We start from the raw sequence: 15,373 nt of genomic DNA on the forward strand, positions 1-15,373 counted from the left end.
TTACAAAACTCTGCTTCATACAGTGCTGTCACTTTTGATGTAAAATTGCATCTTTTACATATGTGAACTCTAAAGCATAAACCAATAATTCCTTTAAATGTACTAATCTCTTAAATGATGTAGAAAACAAGACCTGGAATTACAAACCAAAATTATAACAATGCCATCTTTTAGACCAATAATTTATTCTTCAAGTATACTAAGTCTTAAATCGTGAAGAAAACAAAAGGTGCAGTTATAAGCCAGTGTTATACTAATACTAGCTTTTTTTAAACAAGATTTATTTGTTTATTTGTGTGGGGGCTGAGAGGATTCACCAAAGAAAGATTGAGGAGTAGAACAGGCAGACTGACTGAAATGAACTGCTGAGGGAACAGCGGGCAAGATAAGAGAGGTCTGTTGTGCCATTTGGGTCAGCTCCCCTGCAAGGGATGGAACTAGTACTGCAGTGGCTGCGGAAAGCTTCATAGTGCTCTATGTAGTGCTGCACCAGGGAGGGCCTTAATAATACTAGCTTTTATAATTACCCATGTTTTTGCCTTAATAATACTAGCTTTTATAATTACCCATGTTTTTGCCTTAATAATACTAGCTTTTATAATTACCCATGTTTTTGCCTTAATATACTAGTTTTTATAATTACCCATATTTTTATCTGTATCCTTCTCCATGTAGCTTCAAGTTATAGCCCTGTGCTTCTGTGTTTCACTTTCTAGAACTCCCTTGAGCATTTCTAGCAGACTAGGTCATAGGTAATGCATTCCAATGGCTTTTGTTTATCTGGGGATGTCTGGTATCTTCTTGGCTGTTGAAAAAGTTTGATGAACATAAGTCGCTTCTCTCATGGTACTTTCAAGATTCTCTCTTTTTTCTTTGAAGTTTGAGTACAATGTGTCTTCATGTGGTTTTCTTGAGTTCATTGAGCTTCTTGGATGTTTCTATTCTTGTCTTTTATTAAATTTGGTAAGTTTAAGTCATTATTTCTTCAGATATTTCTCCTTATCCTTTGTCTCCCGCATCTTCTGAGAGTCCCACAATGTGTATGTCGGTCCACTTGTTGGTATCCTACAGGTCCTTGGGTTTTGTTTACTTTTTGCCCATCTTTTTCCTTTTTATTTCTGAGACATGATAATTTCTGTGGTCTTGGCTTCAAGTTTTCTAAGTTCTTTCTTCTGCTAATCAAATCTGCCTTTGAATCTCTAGTGAAATTTTCACTTGAGTTATTGTACTTTTCAGCACCAGAACTTCTTTTCAGTTTCTAGCTGTTTATTGATATTTCTGGTTTGCTCACACATTGTTTTCTTTGATGTTCTTCACACTCTTTTTCAGTTCTTTCGGCACCTTTAGAATTACTGTTTTAAGGTCTTTGTCTTTTATACCTGCCAGCAGGTCTTTTTCATATGCAATTTCTATTGATTTACTTTTTTTCTTCTGAGTGTCATATTTTTTTTCTTCCATAGAACTTGTGATTTGTTGTTGTTGTTGAAAACTAGATATTTGAGTGTAACCATGTGGAACCTCTAAAAAATCAAGTCACTTTATACCTCAGACTTTAGTCTTTGTAATATCTTTTTATTGTTGTAGACTGTCTTTGTGCCTAATCTATAAACTTCAAGTCTTGTTTTTTTTGAATGTCCCGTGGGCTTCTGCGCTCTCTCTCCAATGATTCCTATACATTCAGTTGTTTTTTGAATCTTTAATGTCTGGTTCCTAGGAGGCAGGGGGGAAGGAAAAATGACGAGGGTAAATGGCACCAGCACTTTTAACCCCCTTGGATTCAGGCTTCAGCTAGTCTGAGAGAGACTTGCAACAACAGGGAGAGTGCAATAATACCCTCTTTTTTGGTGGCACCTTTTAAATCAGAAGCAGCAATCAGCAATCACAGTTCAGGTTCATGATATTTGTAAGACAGGGTCCTTTTTGCCTACTCTGGCTCCTATAAGCTATGAGTTGTTCCAGGAATATGTGCACATCTGGCTGCCACATGACTGGGGTGGGGTTGTGGCTAATGTCCTGAGAACTGAAATTGACTGCCTTGACTGTAATTTACTATCTAAGTCTTTCCCCTGAAAGCTGCAAGTTTTAGCATGATTCCAGAGTTCCAAAATTATTGTATCAGGCAAATCATGGCAATTCTATGTACAGAAGTAGATAGCTGTTGATTTCAACTCCACCATTTTCCAGGTCTCCTCTCCATTCACCCTTGGTGAATTAACACTTCTTATTAGGTAATAAGGACTTCTAATGTAAGAAGGACTACAGTCCTTCTTTATCTCTGGTAATATTTCTTGTATAGATGTTTTCTCCTTTTATTTTGTATTAATACATTTACTTCATAGTTGTTCTGATGATTATTTGCATGATATATATTTTTCCATCCTTTTTGTAGTCCAAGTTTCTGTTTATGGTTATATTGCTTTTGCCTAAAGAACTTCCTTTAAGGTTTCTTGTTGCACAAGTCTTCTGGTGAGGAATACTTTCACCTTTTGTTTGTCAGAGAAAGTTTTTGTTTTTCTTTCATTTTTGAAAGATACTCTAACTAGTTGTGGAATTTTATTTTGGCAGGTTTTCCTTTTCCTTTTGTTTTACTTTAGCATGTTAAAGATGTCATTCCATTTGCTTATGACTTGCACACCTCCTTTTTTAAAAATTTATTTTTACATCATTTTTCATTTTGTGACTTTTTCCGTCTCAGTTGTAATCCCTGTGGACTTCCCACCACCAGTTCACCCGTGTGCCATCACCATAGTACTGTGCATCCCCCCATTTGACTTGCATACCTTCTAAGGAGAATTCTATAATTCTTTGTTGCTGTGTGTAATACATCTTTTTTCTCTTTATCAAGCGTTTCTCTTTATTTTTGCTTTTCAGTAGTTTGAATATGATGTATTTAGGCATTTTTTGAGGAGGGAGAGGAGGAACCCATATGGAGTTTTGATCCTCTATCTGTGATTTAATGTCTTTTATAAATTTGGGGGAATGTCTTAACTATTACTCTTCAAATATTTCTTATTATTCATATTCTCTCTTGATTCTGGAATTCTAATTATACGCATGTTAGATTATTTTCTGTTGCTTCTACATATATAAACCCCACAACACATTGTTACTATTTTTGCTTAATGTACTTATTTACATATTTTATCAGCTATGAATTTTAGTAGATGTTTGTTCAGTATTATTAATCATTCCTGGTTTTGTTGCAGGGTGGCTTTCCAGAATATTGTCATTTTGCTGAAATAGGAAATCTACTAGTGGGCTTCCACTTAAAGATAAATTCATAGGCCCTCCCTGGTGGCGCAGCGGGTTAAAGCACAGCACTGAGAAGCTAAAGCCACTTCCGCATGAGTTCGATTCCCGCTTGCCCCAAAGGTGACCACATGGAGCAGCAGACCTCTCCTGACCCGCCTGCTGCTCCCCTCAGCAGTGTACTTCGTCGATCTGCCTATTCTGCTCCCCACTCAGTCTCTGGTGAAGCCTCTCACTACCCCTGAGCCTCTGCCCTGCACCCCAGTTCTGTATGCACAAATAAATCTTTAAAAAAAAAAAGGATAAATTCATAAATTACATATGGATATATCTACACATATGTGTGTGTGTGCACAAGCTTTTAGTATACTAGAGTCAATCAGCCTGCCGCATATTGACCCATTGCTTACTTTACAAAGTTGAAATGCTAGCCAAGTAAACATATTTCCTTTTGGCACTTACTGTAAGTACATACTGTACATTCATCAATTCTAATCTTTCTCTCTTAGGCTTATTATTAACTGAGCTCCCCAACCAACCTTGTGTGATAAGTGCTTAAATAATGATTTTTGAAGACTTTGAGAAGTTGAGTGGTTCTAAGTTGAAGAGCTAACAATAGGAAAAGAATGAGATGCATTCTGTACTCATAGAAAACAGAGGAAGTCTGTTTTCCCTTATTGATATTGCCTTGGTTTAGCATTTCATCACTACTTAATTGCAAAACCCCCCAGCTTCACTACCTGCATCAGACCTGGTTTTTCTACAGACTACAGTTTATTCTTCATACTCTTTATAAGAGTAACCCTTCCATGATGAATCTCCAAAAATATCCTTTTTGTCCAGGAACCTTCAAAGTGCAGAAGAAAATCCAATTTTTCTAAGCAGAAAACGGTCAGATAACATAAACTGTGTGGATAAGTAACACTAGTGTGACATCAGGAATATATTAGGGAACCTTACTTTTATTCACATAGAAGTTACACATAATTTGATAAAGCTAACTTTGTAAAAGCCCCAGACAAGTTAGTTGCAGTGGTGATTTGATTAAAAAAGAATATTTAACATTCTATTTTAACATGTTGCCATTTTCGTAGACACTGAGGAGTTTCTTCTTCCTCTTTTTGCCTTATATAGTTAATATTCATACAATTACTCCTACTCTGTTTAGAACATGAAAAATTTGAGATAATCTAAATGTACAATCATTGAGAGATCATTAAAACCCACACACAACTCAAGCACTAGGAGTTATTTAAACACTTATATAATAAAAAATATGTAATTATAATATGTATGTTTAGTATGTACAAATGCTACATGCAGTGACTATACAGAATTTATTTTGAGCAGTTGCAAAATTTATAGTTAGGAGAACAATGCAAAACTGGGAGAGCAACTATAATTAATTAAAAATCTATTATAAACACAAAATTCTAGACTTTTATTGTCATTTACTTTGTGTTTTATTTTAGTTTACTTATTATAAAAGCAATTCAAGTTATGACAAAATTTAAAAAGGTGGCCAGTTACACACACATTCACGCACTCTGATAAAAAACAAACTAATTTTATGACCTTCTAGTAAAAATTGAATCATATGATGCTATTTGAAAACAACTCTATTTTACTCATGCAGTTCCCCTCTGTTGAAATTTAGGTTGATTACAACCAATCTTATACTTTGTACATTTAAATTTTTATCACTTTTTTTTTGCTTTTAGTAGCAGTAAAAAACAATAATAACTGGAGAAAATTGATTTGAAATAAAAAATAAAAGATTTGGAAAAAATTCTCTAGAGTTCTGAAAAATGGTTTAAAAATATCCAGAGACATGTAAGTTCTAAAACTCCCGGTGCCCTCATTCTCTATATATTCAAGCCAAATCAGAACTGGTAAGCAGGGGGTATTTATCTTCAAATAGATCATTGTCTTCTCCAGTTGCTTTTGGCAAATCATCTGTGGCCTTCAGCAAGCCTTTTGAATAAGTGCAGACAGATAGCAACTTGCTTTGTTTAGTAGCAGTGTAAACCAGCAGAAAAAGACGTGAGACTGAATTATTTATCCAGCTAGTGATAAAGAATGGGCTTTTCTCTATAATTTCTGATCAGGATTATACTACAAAGTAGTAAATTTAATAACTTGGATCCAAATCCTTCCAAACTCACTCAAAAGCATTGGGCATCCCCTATTTTATTGACCTTTTGTTTATCTTTACACCAACACCACACCACCTGGATCACTATAACTTTATAATATATTTCAAAATCAGAAGTGTTATTTCCCTGACTCAATTCCTTTTCAAATTTCTTTTAGCTGTAGTAGGTCTTTGCATTACCATGTAAAATTTGCAATTAGTTTGTCAATTTCTGGGGACATGGACATCTTAATGAGATCGACTGTTTAATCCTTGAACATGGACATTTCTCCATTTGTTTATATTTTTAATTTCTCTTAGCAATAGCAGTGGTTTTCCATGTATTGGTATCTCTAATTTTTTGTCAGATTTATCCCTGCTTCATAATTATTGATCTTATTGTAAATTAAATTTATTAAAAAAAATTTTTTTTGCATAGAATAGCTATGGTATAGATGCCAGATGTGGTGTGGGGAGTAAGAGGATTCACCAGAGACAGAGTGGGTAGCAAACAGGTAGGTCTACTGAAATATACTGCTGAGAGAGCAGCAGGTGGGACAGGCGAGGTGTGCTGCACCATTGTAGGTCAGCTCCCTGGCCGGATGGGGATCAAATTTGTGCTGCAGAGGCTGGTGATAGCTTGATAATACTGTCTTTAACTCCTGTGCCACCAACAGTCCCCCAAATTTCAATTGCTAGTTGCTAATTATAGAAATAGAAATGATTTCTATATGTTAATGTTTCAATCTATAACATATACTCAGGCAGCTAATGTTCATGAGATATGAGCAACTTAGCAGAGATAACCTTGCAGCAAAGAATGATGGAACAACTGGATGTCCAAATACAAAAACCCCTGGAACCAAACCAGTACAAAAGCTTTAATTCATACTTCACCTTATAAAAGAAATTAATTCAAAATAAATCAGGCATATTAATCTAAACCCTATATAAAGTCTATAAGAAAACACAAAGAAAATTTTTGTAACTTTGGGTTAATGGAAAGATTTTTTAGATATGACACTAAAACCATAATCATAACAGAAAAAAATAAGTTGAACTTCACCAAAATTAAACATTTCTACTAGTCACTAGATACTATTAAGAGAATGAAAAGGCAAGTCACAGACTTGGAGAAAGTATTTGGAAATAATAAGCTTAATAAAGGACTTGTGCATGGAATATATAAAGAACTCTCAAAACTCAATAATCACACAACTCAGTTTTTAAAAGGGCAAATTTACCAGAGAAGATATATAGATTGCAAATAAGCACATGAAAAAATGCTCAATATTTTCATTATTAGAAAATACAAGTTAAAGATTAAACAAGAGACTACTACACACTTATTTGAATGGGTACAACTAGAAAGGCCAAACACACACACACACAAATAGATAATTATGTGAGGTGATGGACACATTAACTAACCTTAGAGGGTTAATCATTTCACAATATATGCATAAATCAAACATCACAATATACATCTTAAACTTGCATAATAATATATGTCAGTTGTATCTCAATAAACCTGGAAAATATGTAAATATAAGTATATATTTTAAATACCAAGTGCTGACAAGTATGTGGAGAAACTGGAATCCTCATACATTGCTGATGAGGATATAAACTGATATATTTACTTTGGAAAGTGATTTGGCATTGATTAATCAATTTAATTACAATTAAACACATACATTTCATGTGATCCAATCATCCCACTCCTAGTCATTTTTTCTATCCAAGAGAATGAAAGCCTATGTCCACTGAAAAATCTTCATGTGGGCCCTCCCTGATGGCAATGGGTTAGGATGCAGCACTGAAAGCTTAGCAGCAGCCACTTCAGTGTGAGTTCGATCCCCTGCCCGGAGCTGACCCACATGGCACAGACCTCTTCTATCTCTCCCGCTGCTCCCCTCAGCAATGTACTTCATCAGTCTGCCTGTTCTGCTCCCCACTCTATCCCTGGGGAATCCTCTCACTGTCTCTGCACCTCTGGCCTGTACCCCAGCTCTGTATGATAAATAAATAAATCTTAAAAAAAAAAAAAACCTTCATGTGAATGTTCACAGCAACATTCTTTGTATATGCAATGGAATGCTACTCAGCAATGAAGAGGAAAGAAAGTATTGATACAAGTTATAATGTAGATGGATGAAATCTCAGCATAATTACTATTAGTAAAAGAAGCCAGACAAGAAGAATATATACTATATGATCCCATCCATGTAAAATTTTAGAAAATATAACAAATCAATAGTGACAGAAAGCACAAAGTAGTTGCTAGAGCGGGGCACAGCCAGCTACTACAGTAAGGAGTGTGGAAACTTGTCTTTCTTCTTGTTTTTTATTTAAAGGCCAGAGGTGCAGGAGTGGTGAGAGGATTCACCAGAGACAGAGTGGGGAGCAGAACAGGGAGATCTTTTGAAATACACAGCTGAGGGGAGCAGCCATGTGGGTCACCTCCCCAGCCTGGGATGGAACTCTCACCCAAGCAGCTGCAGCTAACTTTGCAGTGCTGGGCTTTAAGCCTTTGGGCCACTAGGAGGTCCCATGAGGAAACTGTCTAAGTGAATATTATTTTCTTCATTGTGGTGGTTTCACAAGTGAATATATTTACCTCTAAACTTACCCAATTGTATGATTTAAATGTATACTGCTAATTATCTGTCCACGATAGCTCAATAAAGCTGTCTTTAAAGAAACGTCAGGAGCTATAGGATGGCAGCAATATCTCGGTATGGTCAAAGAACAAGTGTGGTTGATGAGCTTAAGATCTTGCCTGTAGTGCTCCCTATCTGCACTTTGAAGCAGACAGCTGATCCTTGCTGGCTTCTCACTTTCACATTCTAAGACAGAGTTCTCTGGAACAGAATCTGGGTCAAGCTGAGGCTGGCTAGCCAGAGGGTAGGAACTGATCATAATTCAGCTTTTCAGCTGGGGGGGGGGGGGGGAAAAAAGCCAAACATTATAGTATCTTAAAAATGAAACTTCATGAGAGCCTTCCTAACTATGAGGTTCAGCTGACGGCTCTCAGCTAGTACTGAGTAGACTGGCCTGACTGGATGCAAGTTACTGGGTGACTTGCCTTACATACACACAAACTTCATGGGGTTACTGAATCTTCTGAAGGCAGATGACCATCAGTGTGCAGTTCATTTCAAAATTATTTGCGAGTTTTATAAGGATGTGCATTTAGGCATTTTTATTGGTAGAAGCTTTGTAGCTTTCAGAGAGCAGCCTAACTAAAAAAAAAAAAAAAACAGCAAACAAAAACAAAAAAACTTACGTAGCACCAACAAGGATAAAGTCAGATCCGTCTGTCTTTCTCCTCCCTCCTCTGTCGCTCCAGGGTCAAAACTCACGCACTCAATTCTCCTTCTGAGATACCATCTACATGACCTACCTTCTCGAATCCACCAAGCCTTCATCAACTTCTTTTCTGCTCCTTTGCCCAAGCGCGGGCACCACGCCCACGCCCTCTCACGGCTTTTGAAGCTTAAGAATTTGGAGTTGTTTCCAGGTTCCCAAGGTGCGCAACCTGCCCACACATTTTCCTCTCCCAAGGGACGCAGTCCCTACCCGGTTCTACCACTTACCCACCCCAGACTCAGGGTCGAACCACTCTCGCGGCTTTGGGGTGGGTCCTGGAGACTGCACTCACGCATTTCTCAAAACGGTTGGAAAACCCTTAGTGGAATTACACCCGCCACGCGGCTCCCTCCTTGGGCGACCCGACCTGCCGGGTGGGTTAGAGCGCGGGGACCAGCGCAGTCTCTCCCCACTGCTCCCTACACGTGTCCCTGCGCGCGGGCGCAACGCCCCTTCCCTTCTCCAGTCCTGCGTACACACCTCCCCCGGCCCACTCGCCACGACCGTAAGTGGGGCGCTCAGTGCAGTTCCCGCGGCCGCCCCAGCCTCTTTCCACCTCCCCGCCCGGGACACACGCCTCTCCCTACCCGGAGTCGCCGGCGGCCCGAGCAGCAGCAGCAGCAGCGCAGGGAGGGCGCTGACCCCGCAGCCTTGGAGCGGCCGGCAGGCCATGGCTGAACGTTCAGCCGCGTGCAAACAGGCCGACCGGGATGCCCGGCTGCCGGCGCGTGCAGATGCCCCACAGTCCGGGAGGATGTGGAGGGAGCAGCTCTCGGTACTGGCCGCCCCGCGAGTGGCATTTGCTTTCGCTTTTGCTTTAGCCCCCGGAGGGCTGGAGAGAGGTGAGAAGCAATGACAGATCCGTGACTCAGCATCCCCAACCCCTCCTCTAGGAAAAGCCCCGGCGGCCGCCTGGACCCTCGGCACACCGCCCAGGTCTGTAGAGCATCGCTGGCCGCGGAGAGCCTGGACCCGACTTTCCACTGCGGAGGCCCGGGGTCTGCCTCCGTTTCTTCTCTACTTGCCCGGGCTGACTCCAGAAATTCTTTCGATCTAATGTCCCCTAGCAAAGTCATCGGCAACGTTCCAGCAAACCCTGCTGGTCGGCGTTTATACCTGACTTCAGCTGCGTTTAGTCATCTCCCCTTGTCTCATTCAGTTGCTCTGACTTCCAACTCCTGGGCCCTGAGCTGGCGTAAGAGTGATCCAGCTGTCGCTCCGCCTTTCGGGCCGGGTGCCCCAGGGTGACAGTGAAGGTGTCGCTGCGGTGTGGCTGGCCAGGTCGTTTGCCCAGGGCGCCCGGGTCTGGCAGCAGGAGCGTTTACCCAGGCCGTCTGCTCACTCTCCTCCCGGCTTCCTGCCCCGTCACTTAGTCTTATCCCTGCTGCAGCAACTTCCCAGTAACATTTCAAATACTTGAGGGGCTGTGGGAGGGAGCAGAAATGGGCAGGGGATCTGCCGGGTTTCATCTCTGTGCCTTATAAGGTTCTACTAGTCTACCAGCCTTTTCTTTCGCGGCGATCTTTTGTTTGTTTTCGTTTTGTTTTGCTTCTTTTCTAGAAACTCCAGTTCAGCCTGACCATAGTGAAAACCCAGGTCTGTAATGAAAACGCTCCGGATACACTCAGAAAATTCCAGTTCTGAGAGTGAAATTAGTAGAGACATCTCTGGGCTTCTATCTGTTCCCCTAGCGGTAACATTGTGAATAACTGTAGTATAATGTAATCTTGATAAAACTCACAGACTATTCATATTTTGCGAGTTTTCCTTGATTCATATTTGCACGCATGTGTATTTAGCTCTGTACAGTCTTGTTACAGACGTACACATCTGTGCCCACTACCACTGGCAAGACAGGGGTACATCCCCTGCCAGGATTTCTCCTGTTTCTCTTCTATAGCCATATTCACCTTTCCTCCTTCCCTTGTACCCTGCACCCCAATCTCCTTAAAAGACCGCACCTTTTCTCCATCTTTAAAATCTTGTCTTTGAAAAATATTATATAAATGGAATCATGCACTATGTAAGCTTTAGAGGTTGACTTTCACTTAGTATAAGATACACTCAAGGTATTGTTCCTTGCTATGAGTAGTATTGATGGTTTCTTTTTCTTTTTTATGTATGAATCTCTCCCATTCACATATTAATACCCTGTGCTTTTATATGTGAATTGTTTTCCTAGTGTAACCTTAACAAAGTATCAAAAAAAGGTGGCTTAAACCAACAGAAATTGATCCTCTCTCACAATTCTGGAAGCCAGATATTAAAAATAAACATCAAAAGTAGCAGACTAGGTCACAATTCTGATGTTTATTTTATTATAATAATTTCTTCCCTCCCATCCCCCCAGCCCTTATTTGGGTCCTCTGCATTCCTCCTAAGAGTGAAGCCATCCAGTATTTTTCTTTCTGGTTTATTTCATTGAACATGAGCCCTTTCAGCTCTATCCATGGTGCTGCATATGACATAGTTTATCTTTTCTGATTGTAAACTATAAACCAGAGCCATTCTGCAGGGGGGAGAAGGGGATATGATCAAAACAGGGGTGGAAAGAACACAAGGATGGTACATGGGTGAACTGGTGGTGGGAATTTCATGGTGACTACACATGAGATAAAAAAGCACATAGTATATAAAAGTGAAAAATGATGTTAAAAATATATAACAATAAAAATTTAAAAGTTAAAAAATTACTCAACTCTATTCCAATGGGAAAAAAAGCCAAAAGGAAGAACAATGTAAAATATATATATAATAAAATTATATTATAAAAATATAAAATAAAAAAATATTTCCAAAAAAGAAAAAAAAAAGATTTGTAACCTTATCACAGTTGACCTTGATCAATGTAGAAAGACAGGGCCTTGTTCTCTGGCCTTGTCCTCGCTAAGGGAGGATCTTTCCTTATCTCTTCTAGCTAATGGTGTTTCCAGCAATCGTTTGCATTTTCAGGCTTGCAGGTGCATTACTATAGACACGTAGCAGTCTCTGTGTGTCTTCAGGTCACCTTCATTTTATCTGTGTTGCTGTGCCCAATTTTTTCTTGTTTTATAAGGACACGATTCATATTGTATTAGGACCTACCTTAATGATCTCATTTTAACTTGGTGTTCTCTGTAAAGACCTTATTACCAAATCAGATCACATTTTGAGGTACTAAGGAAATAGGATTTGAACATATGCTTTTGAAGGTGCATTTTGTTTGTGTATCTTTAAATAACTCAGTATAAAACTGAGGAAGAAAGTGACAAAAATATACAGTTTTAAAAATGCAGATTCAGGATTTGTCCAGGTATTACAAACCCAAACGCCTGGGCTAGACAAAAGGTAGATGGGCCTGAGACCCAAGGAAGCGGGCTGAAAGCACATGGGACTCATGTAAAGCAATGTGTGTCCAATGCCACTAGATTTTTGAACAAACTTTGAAAAATATAGATCCTTATGCAAAATCTCCCCATTTATAAATAGCGAATATTATTTTATGAAATAAAGATCAAAGCACCATGCAAACCAAACAAAAGCAATCTGGGCTTTGCAACATTTAATATAGAGCATTAGAGTATTTCTATTTCTTAATGGTGTGAGAAATCAGAAGTATTAATGTAATGGAATGAATCTGTAACCAAATTAAATGGTTAAATTGGTCTCAAACCCAAGGAGTACAAAAGAGAAACATTTTGAACTATTCTCTGAGACTTACCTCTAAGCTCATGGGTTCCTGGGCCCTAGGGTTAGAGTTGCAAAAGGTCTTTCCAGAGTCCACGAACACACACACTTGCTGTACTGCTACGCTCAGCTGCTCCCCTGTGGGCAGCTACTGATGTCTGGAGGAGCCTAGAATTCACACATCTGAATATATTGCCAGGAACAAGCTGACTTGTGCATTCTTCCTGTTTCGACTCTTGGACCAGTGCCTCACATTGGAAAAAACCTGACTAGACTCAGCTGCCATGGAGGGTTAAAAAATGTAGCTTCAGGCTTTAACCTGAGTAGTTCAGGATGCCTGGAAGGACCACTGTTGTTTAGTTTCAAGTGTCTGCACCCTGCACCTAAGTGTTACCCTCATTGTTCTGTAGACTTTCGCCTTTTGTCCTGCTAATCATTCCAATACTTTTGCAAACAACTCCTGTTGTAAATCCCCTTCTGTTTGACATAGAGTAAACTTACTGTTCTCCTGGCTTGGTGCTGGTGGAAACAATGTACAATTGCATTTTTACTGAACTAGGCTTGTTCATGTATGGTGGTAGGTCTAGCCCCATAAATAATGAATGCCTGCTTTGGGGCATAGACGGCCTGTTACCTACTCCTTTTCCCTCATTGTGTGTTGGAGTTTGTGATGTCTTTTTTCATCTGTAGCTCTCTTTGGGGTCACCGAAGTATATTTGAGAAGCTTTACACCCACTGGTTCTCAAAAAGGTGGGAGTCAGTCGAGCTTCTCTGGAAACTTACTGCGTAGCAGATGTTCTGCAAGCTCAAAGATATTGCAAGGAGTGGAAAGATAGCATTTCCCTATTAATTGGAGGTCTGATTAAGTACTTTGCTAGGGCTGGGGTTGCTCCCTAGCTTCCCACTTGCTTAACAAAAGAGCAAATACTCAAACCAGAGAAAAGAAACTGTTCTAAAGCAACCAAAAAGATTCATCTGGACAGAGAAGAGATTAGGAACTGTGCTTAAATAAATTTAAAATCCACCTTCCCAGATCACTGCTAAATATGGGGGAATGAATTTTTTTTTTTTAACTTTCCTTCCAGATAATCTGTATTCTGGAAAGATTCTAGATGTCTGTTCTGGAAAGATTTCCACAATCTGGGTCAAAAAATGTTATAAGCGTGGAGTTTAGTCTGCTGTGCAAGGAACTGACATTAAGGCTGAAAAATGTCCTTGCCTCTTCAGTAACCAGATCATTCAATCATTAATTAAAGTGATCATTCAGTTATTAATTAAAGACTTAGAACTTAGATAATTAAGAATGGTGGGTCAAAAGTCTTGTTTGATAAGAATTATATTTAGAAAATAATGAACATGCTTTTCTTTTTTGTCTCTCTGAGGTCACAATCTTTGCTTTTTTTTAATATGGGCCATCTACCTTTTTACTGGAGACTAAGGAGATGGGGGTTTAGGGATGTTATAGAAAACATGCAAGGTAGCACTAAGTTAACAAAGATCACTGATTCATTTTTTTCCCAAAATTATGTTTATTGAGGTAAAACAGATTCCTATCTTTGAATCTGTTCCTGGAGTTATAGGTGCATGTATGTATGTATGTATGTATGTCTACAGACGTACATACATACATACATGCACCTATAACTGCTCACTACTAGTTCCCCAACAATCTTCCAGTATGTTCCACCAGGTCCTTTCCCTCCTCTACTTCCAACCCCCACCTGCCACAGAAGCTTCAGTTTTGCAATCAAATATTATTGGTTTGATTTTGACTAACATTTTGTCATGTTTTTCTATATTTCACATATAAATGAAATCACTTGGTATTTGTTTTTCTCTTTATGAATTGTTTCAGCATTTTTCTCTCCAGTTCCATCCAGGTTGCAAATGGCTGGAGTTCATCCTTTTTTATAGCTGAGTAGAATTTCGTATTAAAGAGAGAGATTATCACATTGTTCTGAGTCACTCCTCTGCCCTTTGGGTACTTGGTCTTTTTCCATAACTTACTTACTGTAAACAGAGCCACAGTGAATATACGAGTACATATATTCCTTTGAAATAGTGCTTATTGCAAACACTAGATACCTCTGAGTAGAATTGCTGGGTCATATTTTAGATCCATTTTTAAATGTTTGGAGAAATGTCCATACAGTTTTCCATGTGGGTTACACCAGTTACATTCCCATCAACAGTGTATGAGGGTTCCTTTTTCTCCATCCACATTCTTGCCACCATCTGTTGTTTCTGGTCTCTTTGATGTGGGCCATTCTCACAGGTGTGAGATTGTATCTCACTGTGGTTTTGATTTGCATTTCCCGGCTGATGAGTGAGGATGAACATTTTTTCATGTGCCTATTGACCATCTTTATGTCTTCTTTGGAGAAGTGTCTATTTAGTTCTTCTACTTTTTGATTAGGTTGCTTTCCTTTTGTTGAGTTGCATAAGCTCTTTAATATATTTTGAATATCAGCCCTTTGTCAAACGTATTATGAGCAAATATTTTCTCCCATTAAGTAGGCTATTGTTTTGTTTTACTGATAATGTCTTTTGCTTTGCAGAAGCTTTTTAGTTTGGTGTAATCCATTTGTTTATATTTGCTTTTGCTTCTCTTGCCATTGGATATGAGTTCACAAATATGTTTCTGAAGCCAGTGTCATAGAATGGTTTACTTACTTTTTTCTTCAGTGTATTTTATAATTTTGAGTCTTACATCTATGTCTTTAATCCATTTTGAGTTACTTTTTGTGTAAGGTGTGAGATGGTGATCTAATTTCATTCTTTTATGTGTGGCTATCCAGTTTTCCCAATACTGTTTGTTGAAGAGACTTTCCTTTTTCCACTGTATACTCTTTGTTCCTTTATCATAGATTAACTCATAGATGTGTGGGTTTATATCTGGGCTTTCACTTCTGTTCCATATGTCTGTGAGAATGTTTTTGTTCTACTACCATA

General features: G+C 38.9%; 1 protein-coding gene across 1 annotated transcript in view; it reads right to left on the bottom strand.

Moving 5' to 3' along the window:
* IL15RA (interleukin 15 receptor, alpha) overlaps positions 1-9,427 on the bottom strand; it is a 38,842-nt gene extending 29,415 nt beyond the window's left edge. Inside the window, exon 1 of the mRNA XM_004691094.2 lies at positions 9,343-9,427. Within this exon, the coding sequence (XP_004691151.1) occupies positions 9,343-9,427 (85 nt within the window). The remainder of the gene's footprint in view (positions 1-9,342) is intronic.
* Positions 9,428-15,373: the final 5,946 nt, after the last annotated feature.

Source organism: Condylura cristata, unplaced genomic scaffold (genome assembly GCF_000260355.1).
Source record: "Condylura cristata isolate star-nosed mole 26May11 unplaced genomic scaffold, ConCri1.0 scaffold00030, whole genome shotgun sequence".
In the NCBI taxonomy this organism is placed as follows: Eukaryota; Metazoa; Chordata; class Mammalia; order Eulipotyphla; family Talpidae; genus Condylura; species Condylura cristata.